General features: G+C 44.9%; 1 protein-coding gene across 4 annotated transcripts in view; it reads left to right on the forward strand.

Annotated features, from left to right (window-relative positions):
• TRANK1 (tetratricopeptide repeat and ankyrin repeat containing 1) overlaps window positions 1–23,157 on the forward strand; it is a 79,054-nt gene that overhangs the window by 47,453 nt on the left and 8,444 nt on the right. For 3 of the 4 annotated variants that reach the window (XM_032355249.1, XM_032355004.1, XM_032355091.1), the window contains exons 13-20: window positions 2,872–3,071; window positions 3,576–3,713; window positions 8,064–8,210; window positions 10,114–10,270; window positions 13,030–13,118; window positions 16,395–16,498; window positions 16,610–16,742; window positions 21,613–21,758. In XM_032355249.1, the coding sequence (XP_032211140.1) occupies window positions 2,872–3,071; window positions 3,576–3,713; window positions 8,064–8,210; window positions 10,114–10,270; window positions 13,030–13,118; window positions 16,395–16,498; window positions 16,610–16,742; window positions 21,613–21,758 (1,114 nt within the window). The remainder of the gene's footprint in view (window positions 1–2,871; window positions 3,072–3,575; window positions 3,714–8,063; window positions 8,211–10,113; window positions 10,271–13,029; window positions 13,119–16,394; window positions 16,499–16,609; window positions 16,743–21,612; window positions 21,759–23,157) is intronic. The other variant, XM_032355169.1, reaches the window with a different exon arrangement.

Consider the following 23,157-nt stretch of genomic DNA (forward strand, 5'->3'; position numbering starts at 1 on the left):
TCATGGCTGCTCCCCTTTCTTTCTTTCTTTCTTTTTTTTTTTTTACATTTTTTATCAGTTATTACTGGTATAGAGGAATGCTATTGGGTTTTATATGTTGATCTGGTCAATCTAACAATCATATTGAACATTCTAACTTCAGATTATGGCATTTTTCTGCAGATAGTGTCAGTCTTTATCTTCTTTTCTATATTTATCTTTCATTGTTTCCTGTTCTATTTAATTTGCCGGGACCTTAAGCACAAGCTTTAACAGGCATCTGTGTGTTATTTCTGCAGTTAATGGGAATATATTTACCATTTCGCCATTTAAGTCTGATGTTTATTGTAGGTTTTTGATAGATGCTCTTTTTCTAGATACGGCTCAGGTAGGCTTTGGTTTGGTGGAAAGAGAAAACACATGCATATCACCCTCTCCCCACACACATTGTAAAATGAGATTAAAACTCTGATTTGTTTATCTCAGGAGTCAGAAAATGATTAGAAGGCAGGTGGCCCCCCAGAGTGTAGCTGTTTCATACAACTCAGCCCAGCTTTCCAGGTCTCTGGAATTCCTCACCAATGGTGCATTTGGAAAAAAAAAAAAAAAATCACAGGATCTTGCTGCATCTGAACAGTTCAACTTGTTGTTCTTCTGTGGTCTTATACATGGGACTTGGATTGTGTATCAAGAGTTGGCACAAAGTAATGATTCTCTTAATAGGAAATAGAGCCCTGGCCCTCGCTCATCTGTTAAGACGTTTATTGAACTCCCCCGCTTGGCACTGTGTGTGGGCCGGGTAACTGAGGCACATAACTCACTCTTTCTGTCCTCAGGACGTGGCTCCAGTGGCACCCCCTTTTCTGTTGTTGGATCCAGTAGAAGGATTTGGCATGAGGAGTTGAATGAGCCCCTCATTCCGACTGACCCCTTGGTTCAGTGCCACTGGTCTGGGGCCAGCGGCCTTTCTGATTGGCAAGAAAGAGCATGGCAGAAATAAGAGTTGTTCCTGGGATTTAGGGATTTTTGATGTTTTTGCTAAGTAACCCATTAGGACAATGACTACATAAACCCCATCTTTTAATGGAGGGAAGACTATGCATATATACTTCTGTGTATGGAACCAGAAAAAGCCCAAATCATATGTACTAGATTTTAGAGATTTCATAAAACACCTAAAGTGTTAATAACAATGTACAAGCTACATGTAAGGCCATTTGTGGCTAACATTTTTTTTTTCATTTCCTTTTGATCTTTTTTCTTTATATACATTAAATGCATTTATCACACACATGTATTTATTGATTATGTAGTGAATATGTACTATGTTTAGGGAATATTTCCCCTTTTTTCTCTTTTTTAAAAATTAAGATTCACATAACATAACAACTACCCACTTAAAATATGCAGTTTAGTGGTTTTAATATGTTCACAAGGCTGTGCAACCATTACCATTACCCAATTCCAGAATTTTCATCACTCCAAAAAGAAACCCTATACCATTAGCAGTCACTCCTCATTCCTGCTCACTCCCTACTTTCTGTCTCTGTGGATGTGCCTATTCTGGACATTTCATGTAACAGGAATATGTGGCCTTTTGTGTCTGGCTAAGTGATTAACATAATGTTTTTAGGGCTCCTCCACGTTGTAGGAGGCATCAGAGTTTTAATCCTTTTTATGGTGGAACCATCTTTTATTCTTTGGGTAGGCTCATTTAAAAATTATTCATCTAGTTTCTCTGGAAGGGCATTTCTGTGGATTCCCATTCATCACTGTAGTCAATACTTCTGTGCCCTTTTCTGATTTTCCCACTAATGTATACCTCTAGCCGTTGCTAGCTTTTAAAGAGGAGGGAACCTCAGTAGCAGCTGATTTGCTTCAGTTAAGCAATTTCCATTTGTGCTCCCAACTGTATACATCTAATAATACTACTACCGGGAAGTAAAATTTCTCCTTATTGTTTGGTTATAGCAGTGGGGACACATAGGCCCATCTCATGGGGTTCTACCAAGAACACAGTGTTCTACCTGCCATCAGCAAAGGGCACACGGCACAGAGTGAACCATGGAGAGAGACCCAGGATGCTCTGTGCTCAGTTCAACTTCAAATCCTATCACTTGGAGGTTTTTACTAACTTTTTAGATGTTGGAGTCTCTGCTTGTAAAGGTGGGGATTGTCTGATCTATATTGCTGAGCAGTCCTGGTGATTAAATGGGATATTTTTATGAAGGTGCTTGTCTCAAGGTGGTAGTGTTCAGTCTGTGTGACTGGCCACGTTACTCAGAGCTTAGATAAGCAACAGCACCCAGGGAGAAAATTCTTCACAAAATCCTTTCTCCAGCTCCACCATTTTTCTTAGGCTAGACCTCTTAGCTGGGTATAAACCCAGTGGGAGGGTGATGGAGGCCTTGCCTTCGGCTCCTGCCTAACATTCAGCACTGCTGTTACCATGGCAATGTCTCTCCGGCTCCAAGCTCCAACGAGAGGGTCCTAATAATTTTTGTTTTCTTCCCATCTATGCCAGCCCCTTGTATTAGCATTTTAACAGCTCTAATTATTTAAATTATATTTCTGCCTTGATTTTTCTTTATGAAGTAATTTTTTTTAAAATGAGTGTAGGTCGGGAACGAGATCCAACAAAACCTTAGCAACATATCTCTGCCTTCATGCCCTGTACCAGAGCCAAAGTGATAATCTAATGGGAACTAGAAACTGACTTGCAATTATCCATACTATCAGGACCAATATTGTTTCTCAAGAAAAAAAAAAAAGCTCCAATTTAAAAAAAAAAAACAACCCCACAAAAAAAGCACAAAAGCACCCAGAAAATCCCCCAGCCATGTCGTCATCGTGTTGCTCCATATCTGACGTGTATTTTCTGTTTTATCTCAGGAATCCTCAATCTGGCATCTGGGGTGGTGGATTTACTTCAGTTCTATTTCCCGGAATCTTTTGATCGCCTCCCCAGGGATTCTGGCCTTTTTGATGGTCCCAAACCAACAGTCCTGGAGTCTTGCAGTGTGAGCGACTTGGCAATTTTGCTACGAGGGAACAAAAGGAAAACGCAGCCTATTGAATTCGGAGCCCACCAGGTGAGCTTCTTGGGATTGTGTGTTGTGAAATAAAAGGCAGTTTGTGGTTGAAAAAAGGGTTGGGAGGCTGTATTATTCTGCGGTGTAGAGTTCAGTAGGTCCTCTGCCAGAATGGGTAAATTTCAGCTCCAGGTAAAGGAGCAATTTTTAATATTTCAGCTGGTGGACCAAATCCAGGCCAGCCACTTCTTTTTAAAGCTGTTACCTGGGGCCACTGGGTGGCTCCGTGGGTTAAAGCCTCTGCCTTCAGCTCAGGTCATGATCCCAGGGTCCTGGATCCAGCCCCGTGTAGGACCCTCTGCTTGGCGGGGAGCCTCCCAAGGCTCTCTGCCTGCCCTCTGCCTACTTGTGATTTCTGTCTGTCAAATAAATAAAAATACATCTTAAAAAAAAAAAAAAGATGTTACTTGCCTCCCACAGAAGTTGGCTGAGCTTTTCCACATCCCTTGTTGTAGAACATGATGTTTTCTCTTTCCTACTTTCTTCTTCTTTCTTTCCCCCCAGGTAATCCTTGTAGCTAATGAAATGGCAAAAGAGAAAATTCCAGAAGAGCTGGGGTTAGCCCTTGTGCTAACCGTGTATGAAGCAAAAGGTTTAGAATTTGACGATGTCCTCCTTTACAACTTTTTCACTGACTCTGAGGTATGTTATGCTGAATTCTTTTCCACGCTGTGCATGCATATATGTATGAGCTACACTTCCGCTCTGGGAAGGAGAACGTGGAGCTGAGTAGAAGTGAGTTTGTCACAGGTACCTGTTTCTGTTCTGGAGCATCACCCATTCGGCGGGGGCTTTGTGTGCTTGGATATGGGTTTTGTCAGTGGCGGTGGGTGGTTTCCCAGTGTGTCATGGTGCTGGTTCTCCCGTGCCCTGCCCTGCTCTCTCTTTCTTCTGAATGCCTGGTACCCGAGTGCCAGCTGCCAGTGTTCACTAGCTCTGTTATCCTTGACTCCCAAGGATGCTCCAGTTGGAGTGAGCTCTAAGGAGAGCTTTGCAAATGAAGGCAAGGTTAGCAGTGTCCACCCTATGAGGACAGAACTGGGCAAGTTCAGTTCATAGAAAGAGAAAACTCCGGGAAGACAAATGAGGCTTGGTTCCTGGCCACTGGATCAGGTAATGTGGGGGATGAGGACAGCTGCCCCTCCGGAGCTCCCTTCTGGCATGGCTTCACCACTGCTTGCGGCCCATGCTGACCATGGCAGTGAAAGCATCCCTGGATTGACCCCCAGGACCTCCGTGCCAGCCCACTGCTTTGACTTGGCTCCTGAGTCCTTGGGATGGTCTTTCTTCCCGAGTTCAGTACGTTATGGATAGAGTCACCAACTCGAGCCACTGGTTTCTTTTTCACCACTGTCTTTTGGTGGGGGCTCAGGCTGGCTGCTGACTGTGCTGGGGGGTCTCCTCTGGGCACTTAGCTGACTGTGTCCTGGTTCCTGTTGCAGACTTCCCACTGCACATGGTGCATGCTTGAAGGGGCTGTGGTTCATACTTAGGTGAGAAGCACCGTTAGCTTTGACCCCTTAAGACCTGCCCAGAACTGACTATTTTAAATGGAGTCCTGATTTTTTTTTTCCTGGTCTTTTAAAAAATAGAATTGCCCTGATGATACCTCTGACTAATATTCCTATGGGTACTTCATGGTTTATAAAGTCCTCTTCCAATGCTTTGTTTCCTTTCATCCTCTATTAACCCTCTGAAGTTGTATGTTTTTCCATTACCCTCATTCTACAGATAAAGCTGAGGGTCATGGAAATTAAGTAATTTGCACATAGTAATAGTGTAGGTGCCAGAGCCTGGAGACCAACTCAGATGCTCTGATTTCTCAGTTTCGCGATCTTCCTTCTGTACTCATTTCCTTTTAAAGCCCCGCATGCAAATTGGCTTCCAGAACCTTCCACAATGAGTATATCATTGCCATACCTTAAGTGCATTCCTTTCCTATTGACTTTTGCTAATGAAATCAGATGCACTTTCGTTAATCCTGGAACCATTTTTATTCTCTGAGAACTAACTCTTTTTTCTCATAATACATCCATTGGTCATGGTTGGACCGAGGCTGTGCTGAAAGAGGAAGGGGTAAGACTTTGTTGTTCCTGTCCTTTATTAACTGCCAGTTGTATGCTTGTGCCAGTAAGAAGCCTAAGGAACTCTGGACTTACGGATCTGTAACTTGTGGTCAATTCTGTTTGTGAAAGAAAAATCCAGTTATTTGTCTCACCCTGATGATGGAAATAGCAAAGACCCAGATATCTTGACTCTGTGCTCCCAACCAATGGCTCAGTTTGTTGCATAAAATTAAAATAATCACAAGTGGAATCTTTCAGTAACATCCACGTCATCCATGTGCACAATAAGACTTCCAGAAAGACTCCTTGTGTGGTGCTTCTCGATTCCTGAGGAATGTCATTATGCATTTCCCCCGACACAAAGCACATCCTGCATTTATCATCAACAGAGTCAAGACCAAAAAACATCTCATTTCTAAATGAGAGGAAGTGCTTTAATCAAAGCAGAGGAAAGACAGGATCACCTAAGTCTTCAGTCACCTGAGGTCTAGCTCCTCATGTTGGGTTTCCTTTGGGGTGACTGGCTGTAGGCTGCTGCATAATAATTGTATTTGACACGGGGGACAGTGGAGATCTCTTCTCCCCACCCCTGGCCTCTTCTTCCACCCTCAGTTTGTGTTTCTGGCAGACACTCTCTGCACATGCGTGTGGGAGTGTTCTTGTTGCCTTGGTGTGTGATTCTTCTCTTCAGAGGATTTGTTGCTCCCTGTTCAACTACATAGTTGCCAGGGCTATCTTCTGAGATGGGGAAGGGACCAAGGAATGGTTACACCAGATCCTTCTCTTCTAGGATTTGGCTTCATTTGGGGGAGCAGCAGTCTTTCTTCCAGTCACCCCCAAACACACCTGTGGGGACTTAGAAGTGTGCTTGCCATTTATACTCAGCCCCAGTGTAAGGACTCCCAGGGGAGTCCTTTCCTTCATACTCCTGTATGAAATGGATAGGAGGGACTTGGAAAACCACAGCTTTTATGGGTTAATCACTTAGAGAACAGGCCCCCCGAAGGTGAAATTCACAATGATAAGTCCCAATAGAAGAAGCTGGAAGACTTACATGTGTTCATTGTCAGGTGCCGTAGGCCTGTATTCTTGCTACTCACTCCTCAGAGGCTCTGTCTTCAAAGTACAGTGTGTTTTATTTCTGGAAACAGGTTAGTCCTGGGCCGTACGAGTGGTTTTTCCTTCTGATTCAGCAGTTTTAAAATACATTGTGTGTGCTTTACTAGCCCTCCCAAGGTTGATTGGTCTGTGCCTCATGCTGTCTGCCAGGAGAGCCTTGCAAATGTCAAAATGCTTGTGTCTTTTGCCTGCCTTCCTTGGCCAGAAATTCAGGGTGTGAACGGCTTTACAAAGAAGGCAGTCATAAATGTGTCCTGAAAGCTTTTTTTTTTTAAACTCCCAACTACTTCAATGATTACATGATTCACATCTCTTTTCAGAATATGGTGATTAATTCCATAATTGGTTAGTAGCATAACCATCCTTATTTAATAGACAGTGTTTATATTTTTAATATCAAAATAATTTTAATGTAATAATAATTTCATTAATATTAAATAAATTAGTGCTTAAAGCATTTAACCTGATACTTACTTAAACTTATTAGTTTAAGTTTTGGGGTGACTTAAAGGAGGTCATGAACTGTATTCACTCCATGTTTTCATTATTCTTGAGAAGATACATGGGTGGCAAGGAGCACCATTTTATACATGGAAAAGTAAAGGCTGAGGGGGGTTAACTAGCTACTCTCACAGGATACAGTTAAGTATGAAATCTGAAATTTCATAGGAATTCTGCCTTCTAAACACTGCATGTTTTCTGAGCATTTTAGCTTTCCCAGGGTCTGCCAACCATGGTCAAGAGCCAAATCTAGCCCTCTGCCTACTTTTGTATGGTCCGTGGGCTAACAGTGGTTTTTACATTTTTAAATGGTTAAAAAAATTGAGGGAAAATAATGTTACCTGACACATGAAAATTACATTAAATTCAGTTTTGGTGTTGAAAAATAACATTTTACTGGGACACACTTGCCCATTCATCTACATAATTGACAATGGCTTCTTTTGCATGATAATAACAGTTGAGTAGTTGTGAGAGAGACCACATGGCCCACAAAACCTGAAATTTTTATCCTCTGACGTTTTTTGGAAAAAAAACTTGCCAACTTCTGGTCTACATAGTTATTGTAGTTTTGTGGTTGAGTTTAGATAAAGGGACACATGGCTAAAATACCAACTATTTGTCAAGGTTTATATTAGACACTTGACATTGATTATCTCCTTTTATTTCCAAACAAACTTGGATAGTTCTGTCATCCCCATTTTAGAGAGCAAGAAAAGGAGATGTGGAGGAAATAAATAAACAATTTGGGTTCACATAGCTAAGGAGTGAAAGAACAGAGATAAAAATGTGTCCTGTCTGTTCTCAGTCTCCTATGCACACTGTACTTCAGCTCCTGAAGTACAGTGTGCATAGGAGTAATTCAGCTCCTGAATTTTGTTCCATCCTTGAGTAAATAATTTAGTTAGAAAATTTTGTCGTATATGTCTTAACAGCTGACACTAAGTGGCATCTCTCACACATTGTGAAAAGGGGTGAATGACACTGGGTTCCTCCCTCCATACTGCTTGCTGAAATTCTTTAAGCAAGAAACTTTCTGGGTGTTATAGCATTCCTCTTGGAAGCAGGTGCGTGTGCCTGGCTTCTCAGCCATCTTGGCCAAATGTCTGGGAGAGTTTCCGTGGTAGCTTCCCCTTTCCCTCCCTGTGCCACCTGAGGTCCCCTCAACTGAGGCTATAGGATGGCCACCTTCTTACAGCTGGGCTGGGGACCCCTAAGCCAGGAAAAGGGGCTTAATTCACCATGAGGCTGTGTGTACAGCTGAAGGGCATATTCTATTGGTTTTTAATTTGTCATTGTTGTTCAGGCTTACAAGGAGTGGAAGATCATTTCTTCATTTACGCCTTCATCATCTGACTCCAGACAGGAAAACCGACCACTGATTGAAGTGCCCTTGGAGAAACCCAGCTCCTCCCAGGGTCGGTCTCTCATGGTGAATCCAGAAATGTACAAGGTGATTTTCTGCCATTTGTCCATGCGGTTGTTGGGGTGGGAGGGTGGTCAGAAAACAAGGTTTGGATGAGAAAATGAGGTTAAAAATAGAGCCTGGTACTTGCCTGGCTTTCTTGTGCATCAGCACCAGGGAGTGGAGGATGGTAGTAGGCATGGCAGGGATCTCAGTCTCTGTTTTCTCAGCAGAGAGTGGGGCTTGATGGGTGGGGCACTGTCTGAAAGTGAAAGAGGATGGATTGTACCTACTATTGACCTCTGGAACTCAACTCTCTTCAGAAATTTTGAAGTTGCTGACAGGGAACTCAGCTGTGAAGTCCAGGATAGTAGTTCATGGAGACTTGTATACCAGGCTTGACTGTTGTTGGGGAGGAAAAAATTTTTCTCTATCTTTTAAGATTCCTTTAGCTGGTCTGAAAATTAAATTGATATGAAACAGATTCACAGAAGGAAATAGAATTTAGGGGCACCTGGATGCCTTTGGTTCAGGTCATGTCTTGGGATCGAGCCCTGCATCCGGTTCCCTGCTCAGCAGGGAGTCTGCTTCTCTCTCCCTCTGCTGTACCCACTGCTTCTGCTCTCTCACTTATGGTGTGTCTCTCTCAAATAAATACATAAAATATTTTTAAAAAGTTAAAAAAGGAAAATAAAGTTTAATTATGTGTGTACAGGGAATCAACATAAACATGAGATTCCAAAAACAGGCAAAATGAGGTATTTATGCCATCCTGACCCAAGGAGAAGGGGCCAGGGATCTAGGGCTTCAAAGGGAAAGAAAGCAATTCACAAGAATATGAAAAAGATGAATGTTTGGTAAGCAAATGTTTGCTGGGCCATCCAGAAACAATGGGACCCAGAGAGGAATTCACACAAACAGATTTTGCTTTGGTGCTTCCTGTTTAGCACCATTAGGTCATGCATACTACAGTTATCTAGAGTGAGTGCTCCCTTTCTGGAGCAGGTTCTCTGTCTAAATTCTCTTAGGCAGTCAAGGGGAAGGTCAGAGGTTCTTTGTGAACCTTTTGTTTCTTAAAAATAATCAGCCTAAGATAATCTACATGCCAAAGAGATGGCAGTCCACATTTTGGGGTGACAGATTTTTCTCCACTACACTGTGAAGGGACCCAGCTTCCTTTCCCTTCACATCGCAGCTGCCTCACTGAGAAGAAGGCCAAAGCTGAGCAGTTCTTTAGAGTTCTTGACTGATGGAGCTTGATGGAACCTTGAGAGAGGGCAAACCGAACGAGTAAAATGAAAAACTTTGGGGAGAAACTACTGCCCTGGTTTTATGTCTTTTACAAAGTGCAAAAACAAACAGAATAGCAGTTATCAGGTTATTTCAGTAAATGCCTAGAAGGCTCTACAGAAATAAAAGTTAAATCACTGCCTAGCTATGCAAACCTCTAGGTAGCCACAAATCCACTGTTGCTTTGAAATGTGCATTATTTAATCAAGTAGGGCCTCCCCACGTTCAAGTCATAACCCCCTGATATCTGTAGCCCTCAATCATGGCATAGGTCATGAGTAATTTTGTACTAATGATAGTGGTCATAGAAGTATATGACTGGCTTAATTTGTAAAAATAAGTTACAGAAATTGTGTAAGATGTAGCCATTGGGATAAATTGAGTAAAAGGCACATGGGACCATTCTATATTACCTTCCCATGAACCTATGATTATTTCAAAATATAAAATTATAGCAGATAAGGGCAGTCCTGTGCTAATGTTGTACTCCCTTGCTGGAGCTTCACTTATCTTTGCTGTGGCCACAGTGAGCCTCCTGTCCTGCTCATGCTTCTGCTATACTTAAATTTGGTTTCTGTATTTCACCAAAATGAGTAAGCCCATTGAAGTGTATCACATTGAAGCTGTAGACAAATGCTCTCCGTCTTTGTCCTCAATTTAGCTCCTCAATGGAGAGCTGAAGCAGCTGTACACTGCTATTACACGGGCCCGGGTTAACCTCTGGATCTTTGATGAAAACCCAGAGAAGCGGGCTCCTGCTTTCAAATATTTCATGAGAAGAAATTTTGTCCAAGTTGTAAAGACAGATGAAAATAAAGGTAAGATTTCATTAAGCGATTCTGGATTTTGGATACAAAGCATGTTACTCTCATTTAAATAATAACCACCCCCCCCCCCAGACAAAACAAAACAAAACAAAATAAAACAAGACATGTTACTCTCCACTTCTTATGGTGAGGTATAAAGGATATAGGTTTTGGAAAGTGCTTTCTTTCCTTCCCACATTCTTTGGAGATATGAAAGTTTGTATTTACTGCTAAGGTGTGTGGGAAAGTGTGGCTGTAATGGGACTGGGGGGAGGTTAACTCCTTCAGGGAAGATCTTTTATTGGCCTTTTAAAAATGAGGGTCATGGTGGGGGCCTGGGTGGCTTAGTCAGTAGTGTGTCTTGACTCTTGATCTTAGGGTCATAAGTTCAAGCCCCATGTTGTGTGTGGAGCCTCCTTAAAAAAAAAATAAAAGTGAGGGTTCTGGGCGAGGTTGAGAGAAAATAGGCTTTGTTGGTGGAACACAAATTGCTACAGTCTTTGGACAGTTGACTGGCAATATCTATCAAAGAAAATTGTGCTGGGTTAAAAGTGACCCAGCAACTCCTGTTTCCAGGAACCTATCCTAGAGATGTTTTTGTGTAAAATCTCAAAGATACATGCACATTGAGTGTTCCTCACAGCCCTACTTGTAATTATAAGCAATTAAAACGACCTAAGTGCCCATTAGTGAGGAACTGTTCACAGTGGCTGCTCTGGTCCTAGGACAGGTGAGTGCGGGTTGTTGAGGATATGGGGATACTTTTACTTTTCCCCTTTTGCCCTTCCGTGCTGTTTGCAATGTTTAAAAAGCCAAACCAGTATTGTGTGTTGTGTTGATCACTTCCAGAGACTGGCTAAGTAAAAAATGGAGTAAAGATCTCCTGATAGGATAACTCGCAGAGAAGTCATCAGCCCTTCATAAAGGAGAAAATTGTTGTCTTTGTGACTTGGCTGTTAAGTTGGCTGCTCCAGGCCGCACTTAATTTCTCTGTGGATGGGGGAAAGTGCAGGGCTCAGCCACTGTGCAGAGGTCTGCTGTTTTCCTGAGCATTTTCTGGCCAGTTTTTGGAGACTATTTCTGGTTGCAGCCAATGGCTCAGCCTGGGTCCAGGGTTAGCTGTTCTCTTCCTCGGCCCTGGCTGTTAGGTGTAATGGGGAAACTTGAAGTCTTGGAATGAAGAAACCCTAGCTTCTCATTAGAAGTTTCCACCTATGTAGCCATGTGACCTTGTCCAGGCCTACCTCCTCACCCTGGGCCTTCACTTCTTCAACAAAAAGCTCTGGGGTGGGGGTGTGGTGCTGGTTTGCTGTGGTCATTCTTAATCTTCCCTGTGGTGCCTACTCCTTTCATCCCTGAAGTAGATTCTGGCACCTGTTATAAGAGATCATCAAAATAGACAATTTTCTTGCATTTAAAGATTCCGATTGAAACAAGGTCACAATTTATTTTCTGTCTTGGTAGTGTTAAGAACACCAGAAAAAGGACATTCTTAAGTGGGTTATAAGTTGCACATGATAAAGTCTGTGAGAAAATCTGTTACCGCTGTGCAGGGGGAGCTGGGGATGAGCATTGCAACTGTATAACTTGGGTATCTTTATCATTGTGCTGGTAGCATTCACCTGCCCTATGTGGAGATACTGGGGAGCTCCCTGTGAGGACAGAATGTCACCAGAGCACAAATAGCACGCACAGAGTTAGGACAAGACGCTGCAAAGTCATCTTTGCACACAGTGCTGCAGGGCACGGCAGAGGGCCAACAAGGAGGGTTTTGCGCCCTCCAAAGGAAGCTGGCGTGTCTGCCTGGTTGCCTACCTTGATATCCATGGGCCAGGGTATCCTGGACCCCTTCAGCCCAGATTTGACTGAATTTTATGCTGGTAGTCAGATTTCCACCTCCTTCTTGCAGCCGAGGCTGAGAAACTGCAGAGAGGGCTGACCACGGCTGTTGATGCTCAGGGGAGCTGCAGGAGGGGTGACTGATCGAGTCGCCAGCAGGCTAGTGGGACAACAGAAGGGCCTGACAGCTGATGGTTGTGACAGTCTGTGTCCACCAATGGGGACATGTCACACTGCTTACCCTAAGGGCAAAGTCTGCACGTTTGAAACTACTGTAGAACCCTGTCACCTTGTTCCTTGCTAAAACCCCTGTGTGGGAGTTTGCTAAGAACCACATGGCTTTGGATTTTCTAGGAAGAACTAGAATATTCTGTCTTCTAATCTGTCACCATAGGAGAGGAAGGTAGACAGAAGTTGAAAACTGAGCAATGTCCTTTCTTATCCCTGACTCCTCCTTCCAAAGCCCACAGCGACCTGGCTTGGTAAGCTAAAATCCATCTTAAAATGAATCCTGGAAAGAAAACACAGGTATTTGTTTGCCTGGGCTGCTGGAATAAAGCGTATTGTCTTACAGTACTGGAGGCAAGACGGCCACGATCAAGGTGTCAGCAGATTTGGTTTCTTCTGAGGCCCCTCTCCTTGGCTTGTAGATGGCGTTTCTTCCGTGTGAGCCCCTGGTGTCTCTTTCTGAGTGCGTTAATCTCCTCATCTCGTAAGGACATAGATTGGACTAGGATTCACTTGAATGGCTTTGTTATAACTTCATCACAATTTTAAAGCCCCTGTCTCCGAACATTCTGAAGCATTGAGGTTTAGGGCTTCAATGTACGCATTTTTTTGGTGGGGGAAAGGGGCAAACTTCAGCCCATAACAACAAGTTTAAGGGAATAAACACCCAGAGAAGCAAACCCACTCTTCTTTTTTCATTTTAGACTTGGATGACAGCATGTTTGTTAAGACCTCCACACCTGAGGAGTGGATCGCACAAGGAGAGTATTACGCTAAGCACCAGTGCTGGAAGGTAAGGGGAGGGGGAGGTCTTTGTGACTGGTGACCTCATCTGGCCTCACAGGCTGGTTTTCCACCATCATGCTTGTCACCATGAAAGGGTGAAGGCTGTGGTGCTTGTGCTGCTTCTTCAGAAACATCAGGCCACCCTGCGATGAGGAGAGCTCCCTGCCCAGCTCCTTCTGCAGGGCAAGCATGACAACCCTTCACTGTGGCGCAGCGTCAGCTGGACTGCCACAAAAATGGAGGGTCAAGGCCTCTGGCCCACCGACAGAGCCTTCTGCTTATTTTCTTTCCCTCCTGTGCTCTGTGTTTAAACATTTTTGCTGCCATCCTACTGCATTTTAAAAATAGTCACAGATTGGTCATTTGTTTTTCAAATTGATCCGACATGGACTTGACTCCCAAGCTGAGTCTGGTGAGCAGGGATTAAGCCTTAAATCTAGACTGAGTTGACCAGTCTCAGCCACAGGCCAGCCTAGTGAGCTTGCACAGCCTTCTTCCGGCCAGCGTTCCCTCTGCCGGTGCTCTGGAAATAGTGAAACCAGCACGACGAGCCCCATCCCTCTCCCAACCATGCGCATCCCTGCACATCCCACAGTTCCATGGCATGTGTGTTTCCCAGGACACGGTGGTGACGAAGTCTCCACCTGCCAGGCGCAGACACTTCCAGCTCAACAAACTCATCATGGGCCCTGTCTCCTTCCAGTTCTTCCTTGTGTCACGTGAGGCTCATCTGATAACCTAATGACTGATGCAGTGCCAAGCTGCCCGTCCCCCTAGGCAGCATCCCAGGCAGGGCTTTTCTTCTCGTAGGTCTCTTTTCTTGATCGTGAAGTCTGCTATGGACTTCTCTTTACATCTCACTGCTTGGTGCTAGGTCACGTGCCATGCCTGTTTCGGGGCAGTCTGGGAGAGCAGTCCCATCCTGCAGGTTTAGCCCTTCATGGGAGGGAGGTCCTGCCATCACGCAAGGGAGGGAGAGGGGAGTGCTGCAGGTGGTTAGCCAACAGCTGAGTTTAGCAGAATGGCTTTTGTAGTCTCAGCTGGGGGAGCCATGTCGGAACTCTGTAACCAGCCAGCAAGCCGGTCTACTTTCGGGGAATGGTGAGCTCTTGGCTCGGATGATGGGGGTGAATGGGGCTCCTGATTCACGTGATTCATCCTCCAGCGGCAAGCCTGGGCTTGTTCAGCTGATGCCCCAGCAGCGTTCAAAGGCAGAGGAGCACAGGGGGCCCCCTGACACCTGGCCTCGGAGCTGGCCCTGTGTCGCCTCTGCTATGTTCTGTTGGCCAGAGCAGGTCACAGCCCAGATCTGAAGGGAGGGGACATAGGCAGCAGTCTTGTTGGGAGAAGCTGCAGAATTACACAGTAAAGGGGCGTGGGTGGATACAGGGAGGACAGAAGGACTGTCGCCACCTTGCAACCAGTCCCACGGGGTGAGAAAACAGAATGCACATTGTTGTGTGTTTGGGTGTGTCGGCAAATTGTTTCCGTAAGTCCGTAGTATTTACCTGCTGGAGGCTGACAGAGCTCTGAAACTTTATTCACTGCCCATCCTTGTTATAAGTTGGCTGCTGTTATAAAACCAAGATCTTTTTCGGGGAGGGAAGGGAGGGATAGTATGGTAGCAGGTACGGATATGAAATTGGAAAACTAGATAGCCTTTCCCTTTATTCCCTTCAGAACACTGTTGGTCTTAACCCAGACATGTTGCCCATGGGTGTCCAATTCTTTAAAAAAGCCTTTTGAAGGTTTGAGTCCAAAATCTTTCTATGGGAGTTGGCACAGATGAGAATGTTATCAAAAGCCTTCTCTTCACCTGATTTTATTTTGACTCTAGTAAAGGATTTCAGGACTCAGGGGATTTTTTGAGTTTTTGGCTGCCTGTCAGTGAACATTCCAAAACCACCATAAAAATGGCAATCACTTGAGATTCGTTCAATAAATTCCTGTTGAACTGTGGGCCAAACATCATGTTTGGGTTACAGGGGTGTGATGGTGAGCCGGACAGACACTCAGAAGGGTGTCCAGCTCTAGTTGTTGTAGGTATCACATGGGAGAGACTAGCTGCCTCTAGAACCACCTGTTCTGGACAGGGAGGCTAGGGAAGGCTGCTCTAAGTAGGAGCTGAGAATTGAGGCCTATAGGATGAATGAAGTTAACTGGGCAGAGAAGGGGTGGAAGAGCATTTCAATCAGAAGGACTAGCATGTGCTAAGGTCCTGTGGTGGGAAAGAGTGTGGCACAGATCTTGGGAATGTAAGGAGGTGCATGAGGCTGGGGAAGCTGAAGCAAAGAGCCCAAGGGAACAAGATGTCATATTCTCTACTTAATCTTTCCCCTGCCCACACTGAGACCTAATCTTTACATGCTGGACCAAGTGTGACTTTCTGTCCTCCAGCCTATGCTTTGAGACATGGTCTCAGCATTCCTGCTTTAGAAGAGCAACTTTCTGCTGGCAGGAATGGGGGTCCAGTCAACATTCCTGTGATGCCCGTCTGCCCACCTTCTACTTGCTCAACATAGACCTGCATGAGCCAGGGATCTAGCCAGTTATCTTCTGGAATGTGTGGTGACATCATCTCCATCCCCATCTCTACCCCGATTTCTGTGCTGCGGCTGTTCTACCAACACAGTTGTTTAGCCATTGTAGTTACTGACTAGAGAAAACCTGTGTGGGACCCAGAAGAGCAACTGGGTGACTTTAGGCCAATGGCTCCATGTATACAATGAGAAGGATGAAACTTCTCACACATGGCTACTGGAAGATTAAGTGAGGGTGTTAATTATGGCAGCTTATAAAAATATATCCCGTATTGCTTTTCCATGGATTCTGGGCACTTTCAAGATTTTATTTATCTGAGAGAGAGAGAGTACACGCATGTGCACATGAGTGGGGATGGAGGGACAGAGGGAGGAAGAGAAGCAGGATTCCTGCTGAATAGGGAGCCCAATGCCGGACTCCATCCCAGGACCCTGAGATTAGGACCTGAGGCAAAGGCAGATGCTTAACCGACAGCCACCCAGGCACCTCTCTGGGCGTGTTCAAAAGGAACCTTTGAGTGGAAAAGTATTTGCTGGTAACATTACTGGGTTTTAGTCTGTGGGGCCTTTTTTTTTTTTTTTTTTTTTAAGCTCATCAGCACATTCCTGCTCCTTGGCCTCAGGCGTGGCTGGAGTGAGAATCATTCCCTTGTCAGCGCAAACAGGGCACATGTGCTTTAACCCTTGTTCTGTATGTCACGTCCATTCCCTTGCTGGGAATCAAGACTTTTTGCCCATTTTAGGTCGCAGCCAAGTGTTACCAAAAAGGAGGTGCATTTGAGAAAGAGAAGCTGGCGCTGGCCCACAACACCGCCCTGAACATGAAATCCAAGAAAGTCAGCCCCAAGTAAGACTCCCCGGGGGTCATCTCAGGGCTGCTCTGGTGAGATCAGGTGGTGGGATCTGTTGGGGCTAGGTCACCATTCGGTGGGTACTCTGTTTTCTCTCCCTTCTTCAGGGAGAAGCAGGTGGAGTACTTGGAACTGGCCAAGACCTATCTGGAATGCAAGGAGCCAAAGCTGTCTCTTAAGTGCCTGAGCTACGCCAAGGAGTTCCAGCTGTCCGCCCAGCTGTGTGAGAGGCTGGGGAAGGTATGGACCCAGCCCGTGCTGCCGCAGGGAGAACTGGGCTCCCTCAGCCCCTGCTTGTGTCAGGGAAGGGCTCCAGGCCTTGCAAGAGAGAAAGGTCGGCTCTGAGGACTGTAGGGCAGCCATTCTCTCTCCACTTGCCGGAGCATTTACATAGCTCCAAAGATGTGTGTGCGCATGCATGTCCACACCTGTGTGGATGTTTCACCTGATATTAATCACAGGGAGGCCAGCTCTTCCAATCGGAGGGGAGGTGGGTTTTGGGATATTCCTGCCTTCCTGTCCTCCACGTTCGGTCTGGAGTCTGCTTGTGTGAATGGCCTGGCATTGACATGGCGGTTTTTCTGTGTTCTCAGCAGTTGCTCTAGATCTGTGCCAACCAATCTGGTAGCCACTAGCCACGTGTCGCTATTTAATTTATAATTTAAGTTAATTAAAATGTAATAAAATTACAAATACAGTTCCTCAGTCTCACTAGCCACGCTTCAAGTGCTCATTGTTACAGAATATTTCCATCATTGCAGAAAGCACAGTCTAAAACAGCTACTCATGGAGTGGCTGGCAGGCTGGTGGTGGGCCACAAATTTTTATTTGTCTGCAATGAGATTAACACTGAAGATGAAAGTAACCAGTGAGAGACTGTTACAGCACTTTGGCATTGCCATAACGTGCAAGTAGTGATGATTTTTTTCAGCGATTCCTTTGTCTTTTTTATCGTTGAGCTATAATTGGCATGTAAAATGCTATCGGTGAGAGGGGTACAACACAATGATTTGATATATGGATGTTTTGTGAGATGATCACTGTAGTAAGTTTCTTTAACATCCATCACTATACAGAATTACAAAGTTTTTTTTTTCTTGTGATGAGATCTTTTAAGATCTATTCTCTTAGTAACTTTCAAACAGACAAGACAGTGTTAACTATAGCCACCATGCTGTACCCCACACGATTCATTTCCAGTGTATCAGTTGTGAGGGACTGGAGGTGTAGAGCTCGGTGGCTTGAAAACCTGTGCTCTAGAAAGCCCAGCTGGGGCTACTGCATCCCCCCCACCCCCACTGCTATAGGGCTTTATGTCCCTCCAGGAGGGGGTAAGTTTCCACATCTCTCTGTGAAATGTATTAGCTCCTGGATCCTCAGAGCACCCTGCATACTGGGTGGAGTGAGGGTGTCACCTGCTGAGGACTTTGAAGTGTGGCCCCAAGTCTGTTTAAAGACCATAAGGCCCTCCTGGTACTTCCTGCCCTGCCCCATGTTTATTAGGAGATGTGACTTGTTAGGCTGTGGGAGATGGGGATGAGATATAGGGATTTCAGGGTGGGTGGGAGTTTGGGTCCTAAGATTCTAGAAACTAGGGTTGCCTCCAACCTTACCACCTTCCCTAGCTGCCAACCCTTCCGTCTCCCGTGCCACCACCTGGACCCTAAGTAGTGACAGCTACAGGGAAGCAGCCTAAGCCTTTTCTTCCCCTTTTTACCCACCAGCGCCTGCCATGACTGAGTCAGAGATTTCCTCCTTACTCACACTGCCCACCTGCCTCCCCCAGCCTGGCAAGCTCTTCCTCAGAAAGTAGGAGGCATGGGGACCAAGAGGCCATAAGTACAGCCTATGTTCCTTTCCTAGGGACTTCAGTGCCTTCAAAATGTGGAAGCCATCCTGCTCCTGGAAACACAGCCTTCCTTGTTTCCTTCTCCTTCCAGGGGCTTAACCTCTGGTGGCAGGTCTTCTCTTTCCTCTCCCCCATATGTTCTAGCAGCTTCAAGCCCCACCCCGGGGATGGTCTCATTCCTTTCTTTGCCTAGGCTCCTCCCTGGAAGGGGGTCCAACCTGAGCTAGTGTCATGTGGTCCTCCCACCAAACTAACCAGCATGGTTCAAGTTGATCAGTTTGGTGGCAGCCTTTATCAACATCCTCAGACCAAATCTCCTCCGTATTCCCAGCTCCCACATGTGTGCTACCCCCACAAACAAATGTTTTGTGATGGGGCCCTGGAGGTGCAAGCCTTTTTTTTTCCCCCAGGGATTCCTTTGCGTCACCTGCTTCTTGCCTCTTTCTTGAGAGTAACATGGTTTCCCTGGAAACCTCTTAAGGCCCTTGCTCAGGATGGCAGGTGGGGACTCCTCCCATTGGGAGCAGAGCGTGCAGAGCAGGGGAATTTCTTTAGCCATCCCGCTGCCCTCTCTCTCTGGTTAGGCACATTCTTGGCACCTACAAGGGCGTGCATTCCCACTTGGGGTTTTCCTTCTGAGTAATCAGCATTGTCAGGAGTGGACGAGAGATGGGGTGGTAGGTGCTCTGGTTCTGGGATTGTATTCTTGGGGCTGAGATGGGCCTAGATGCTCCCTGCTCTGTTAGGTCTCTGGACACTAAAGAACCTCATACCTGAATCTTCTTTGTATTTTGGCACTTGGTGTAGATTGTCTAGAAAAATAAAAGCCAGCTAAGATTTATTAAAGGGCCTGGTGTATGTGTTTTGTCTTGTTTCACTTGGATTTTGTTTTCTCTTTGGACGTCAGGTACCACTAGTTAGAATTATGAAATGAAATATTCAACAAAGAGATGGGCCCTTACTGGGTGCCGGGCACTGTGGGTGCTCAGTGGCCAGCAGGTGGCAGCAGAGGGGCCCCTGCCTTGAGAGAGCTTCCCTTTCCTTCCTCGTTGGGGAGAGGGATGACAGACTTGACAGTCTAGCATAGGAGACGCCAGGGCTGATGAGGCTAGGTAACTAGGTGAGGGGAGAGAGGTGTCAGGTGTGCTGCTGTTTTAGGCAGGGGGAGGGCAGAAAGCTGCCTTTTTTTGTTTGTTCTTTTTTTAAAATTTAAATTCTAGTTAGTTGACATGCAATTCAATATTGGTTTTAGGAGAAGAGTTCATTGGTTCGTTATTTACGTATAACACCCAGTGCCCATCATCACAAGTGCCCTCCTTAATACCCATCTCCCATCAAGCCCATCCCCCACCCACCTCCTTCCAGCAATCCTCAGTTTGTTCTCCGTAGTTAAGGAAAATGGCTTTTGAGCAGAGACTGAGAAAATTGCTTCAGGGCATCGCAGGCCAAAGCATGCTTGCAGGCAAGAGCCCACCAAGGTGGGAGCATGTGGGAGAGCTTGAAGAACAGCAAGGAACAGCTAGTTGGGCTAGAGCAGAGTGAGTGGGTAGAAGTGGTAAAATGAACCAGAGAGGGTGGCAGGAGCAAATCAGGTAGGGCCTCGACATCTGTGGTAGGGACTGGATTTTGTTCATATGTGACAAGGAGACAGTGGAAGGTTCTGACTGCTGGAGAACATGGAGCTCATTGTCTGGATGCTCTGGGTAGAGGTTGGTAGGCAGCAAGACAGGCCAGTGGGGAGCAGTGGCCGAGGCTGGATGATATGGCTTGGATTGCCATGAGGGTGGTGTAGGTGATGGGAAGGGAATTGGGAGAAACGTTGGGAGAGCCAAGCATAAAGGATTGTCCGAGGGGCTGGTGGAATTGTGGGAGGAAGAGTGGGATATAATTTTGTGTCCACAGCAAACCCACTGGTGGTTTTTTTCTGTTTATCCTCTTCCTCTTCATGGCTGGTGTCCGTTCCCATTCTCTCCTCCCTGGCAGCCATTCCAGTGCATTTAATGTGGAACCCCCATTTGCATGCATAATTGAAGAGCAGATAGTAATTTTTCTATACATACATATTTTAAGCTTGTTTAGATGGCATATTTTTCTGCTTTGTTTTGTTTTTTATGTTTTTCATGCCCTACTTTAGTGTTAAGGTCTGACCAGGTTTCAGAACCCTGAGAGTTTTCTTCAGTGGGCATCCCTGCATTTGACTTTCCCTAGTGGTGAACGTCCAAGTTGCCACCAACTTCTGGCTGCCACATATAGCACTGCATCTCCTTCCGGTCCTGGGTACAGCTTGAATGGGCCTTGCTGGCCCTAGAGTATGTATGTACTTAATTTCACTAAGTGAAGGTGTAAGCCACTTTTCTTTCTAGAACAGCTTTGCCAGTTTGTGCATTGGGATTCCAGGTGCCCCACCTTCTTGACCACATTCAGTGGGTTCTGATTTTTCTAATTTTGCCAAACTTCATGGGTGTATCTCACTGTAGTTTCAATTTGCATTTCTTTATTAGTGTAGTTGGAGCATCTTTATTAATTTGTTAGTCATTCAAGTTTCCCCCCTGCCACTTTATATCCTTTACCTAGTTTTCTTTTGGGTTTCCAGGAGTCTTTTTCTTGTAGTTGTAGGAATTCATTTAATGTTCTAGACTTGTCCAGTCTAATATAGTAGCCATTAGCCAGAGGTGAAAAATAAGGTTAAAACTGATGAAAATGAAACAAAATAAAAAATTTGGTTCCTCAGTTACGCTATCCACATTTCATGTGCTCACTATTCACATGTGGCTAGTGGCTACCATATTGGCTAGCATAGATGTAGAACATTTCCATCTTCATGGTAGGATTATTTGACAATGCTGATCTAGGTGTTGATGTTTGCCCTTTCTCTGTTAACTCTATTTCACATGCCCTTTGTTCAACAGTTGTGATGTAATCAAATCCATCAGTTTTTCCCCTGAAGTTTGAGTGTTTTGGGTTTTGTTGAAGACTTTCTTTACCTCAGGGTCACAAAGATATTCTCATACATTTTCTTCTAATAGCTCTCATATTTAGATCTTTGACCTATCTGAAGGTTAAATTTGTGTGTGGTGGGAGGTTGAGATTTAACTTTGTTTTTCTCTCTATATCAGATTTGTTTTCCTAATATTATCTATGTCTTAGTGTTTTTGCTGGATCCTAACAAATAGCAGACATTATTATTCATGATGTTGGCTTATTTTTAAGATAAAAAGTTATGCTATGAATACTCTAAGAGTATGTTTTACTCTGCCCTAGATAAGAGATGCTGCCTGTTTCTATAAGCGAAGCCAGTGCTACAAAGATGCTTTCAGATGCTTTGAGCAGATTCAGGAATTCGATCTAGCACTTAAAATGTACTGCCAAGAGGAGCTCTTTGAAGAAGCTGCTATCGCAGTGGAAAAGTAGGTAGTTTTATTCTCTCCCTTCCTCCACCCTGCTCCCTCCCTCCCACTGCCCCACTGGGTCAGCCTGCCCTGGATGGTGTTATCCTGCTCTTCTCAAGGGGCTTGCCAAAGTCGTCCTTCCACTTGAGTGGTGGCATCAGTACTGGATGCTCCTTGGAGAGCATCTGTCGGAGCTGGAGCTCCTTGAAGGCAAGAGCTAAGCCGAAAGGATTAACCGAGGAGTTGAATGGGAAGTGTGGGAGGAAAAAGAGTGGAATATAATCTTTTCACAGCAAACCCATCATCGGTTTTAGTTTGTTTATCCTCTTTCTCTTCATGGCCAGTCTTCATTCTGGTTCTCTCCTCATTGATAGCCATTGCAGTGCATTTAGTATATGCAGTCTCAGTATATGTATATTTCCTATACTCTACTCTTTTCATAAGCTTCGACACTGTGTGATGAGGAGAGGGGGTAGAAGAAGGTGAACGGTGTGTTACAGGTGTGTACGTAACACACATGGTGCTTAATGATGGTTCTGTCCTCTCCACCTTTACCTGCTGAGTTCACAGTTTTGCTGACTGGATAGATAAAGGTAAGAGCACTAGTGGGCCGTCAGGATTTTGCTTTACTACAATCTACTGGCAGATCCTCAGCCATGCACTCATACCTATGTGTATGATATGTGTGAACACATACCCTCATAAGTTTTATACTTGACCCACTGGAGGCCTTCTTGAGCCTTTAGCCCAGTTCATATTCCAAAGGTGAAGTAGAGATGGTGGGGTTCATGGCTGACAAGGAATATAGAAACAGCTTGCTATTGATGCCCCCTAGGAGGTCTTCCTGGTGTATGGGACGGCTAGAATCAGAGTCTGCTAGTCTGCATTTCTGTTGAGCAGGAGTTTGAGTCCTCTCTCAGCTCCTGGGAAAATAGGGTGTGGTTTGGTTCTACTTTATTTATTTATTTATTTATTTTTTTGCTTTCTACCAAATTATACACATGGCAAAATGAATATATCTGACCTAGATGTTCAAACTTCAGATTTTTATTTTCTAAGTCAGCTTTTATTAAAGTATAATATATATTCAAAAAGGTACACATAATTCTCACAAAATTAATATACTTGCACAACCAGTACCTCAATAAAGGTACTCAGTACCTTGAGGTTTTTTTTTTTTGGAAATGAAAGTAGGCATTCAGGGCCATGGCTGGTAAATGAGCATATTCTTCTATCCAGGTCTTTGGTACTGTTATATATGGGATATATGTAATGGCTGTGTATTAGTCAGCTCAGGATACTGTAATGAAATGCCATACATTGGGTTGCTTAAACGACAGAAATTTATTTTCTCCTACTTTTGGAAGCTAAAAGTCTCAGATCAAGGCTCTGACCAGCGGGGCTACTGCTAAGGGCT

Source organism: Mustela erminea, chromosome 1 (assembly GCF_009829155.1).
Source record: "Mustela erminea isolate mMusErm1 chromosome 1, mMusErm1.Pri, whole genome shotgun sequence".
NCBI classification, from domain to species: domain Eukaryota; kingdom Metazoa; phylum Chordata; class Mammalia; order Carnivora; family Mustelidae; genus Mustela; species Mustela erminea.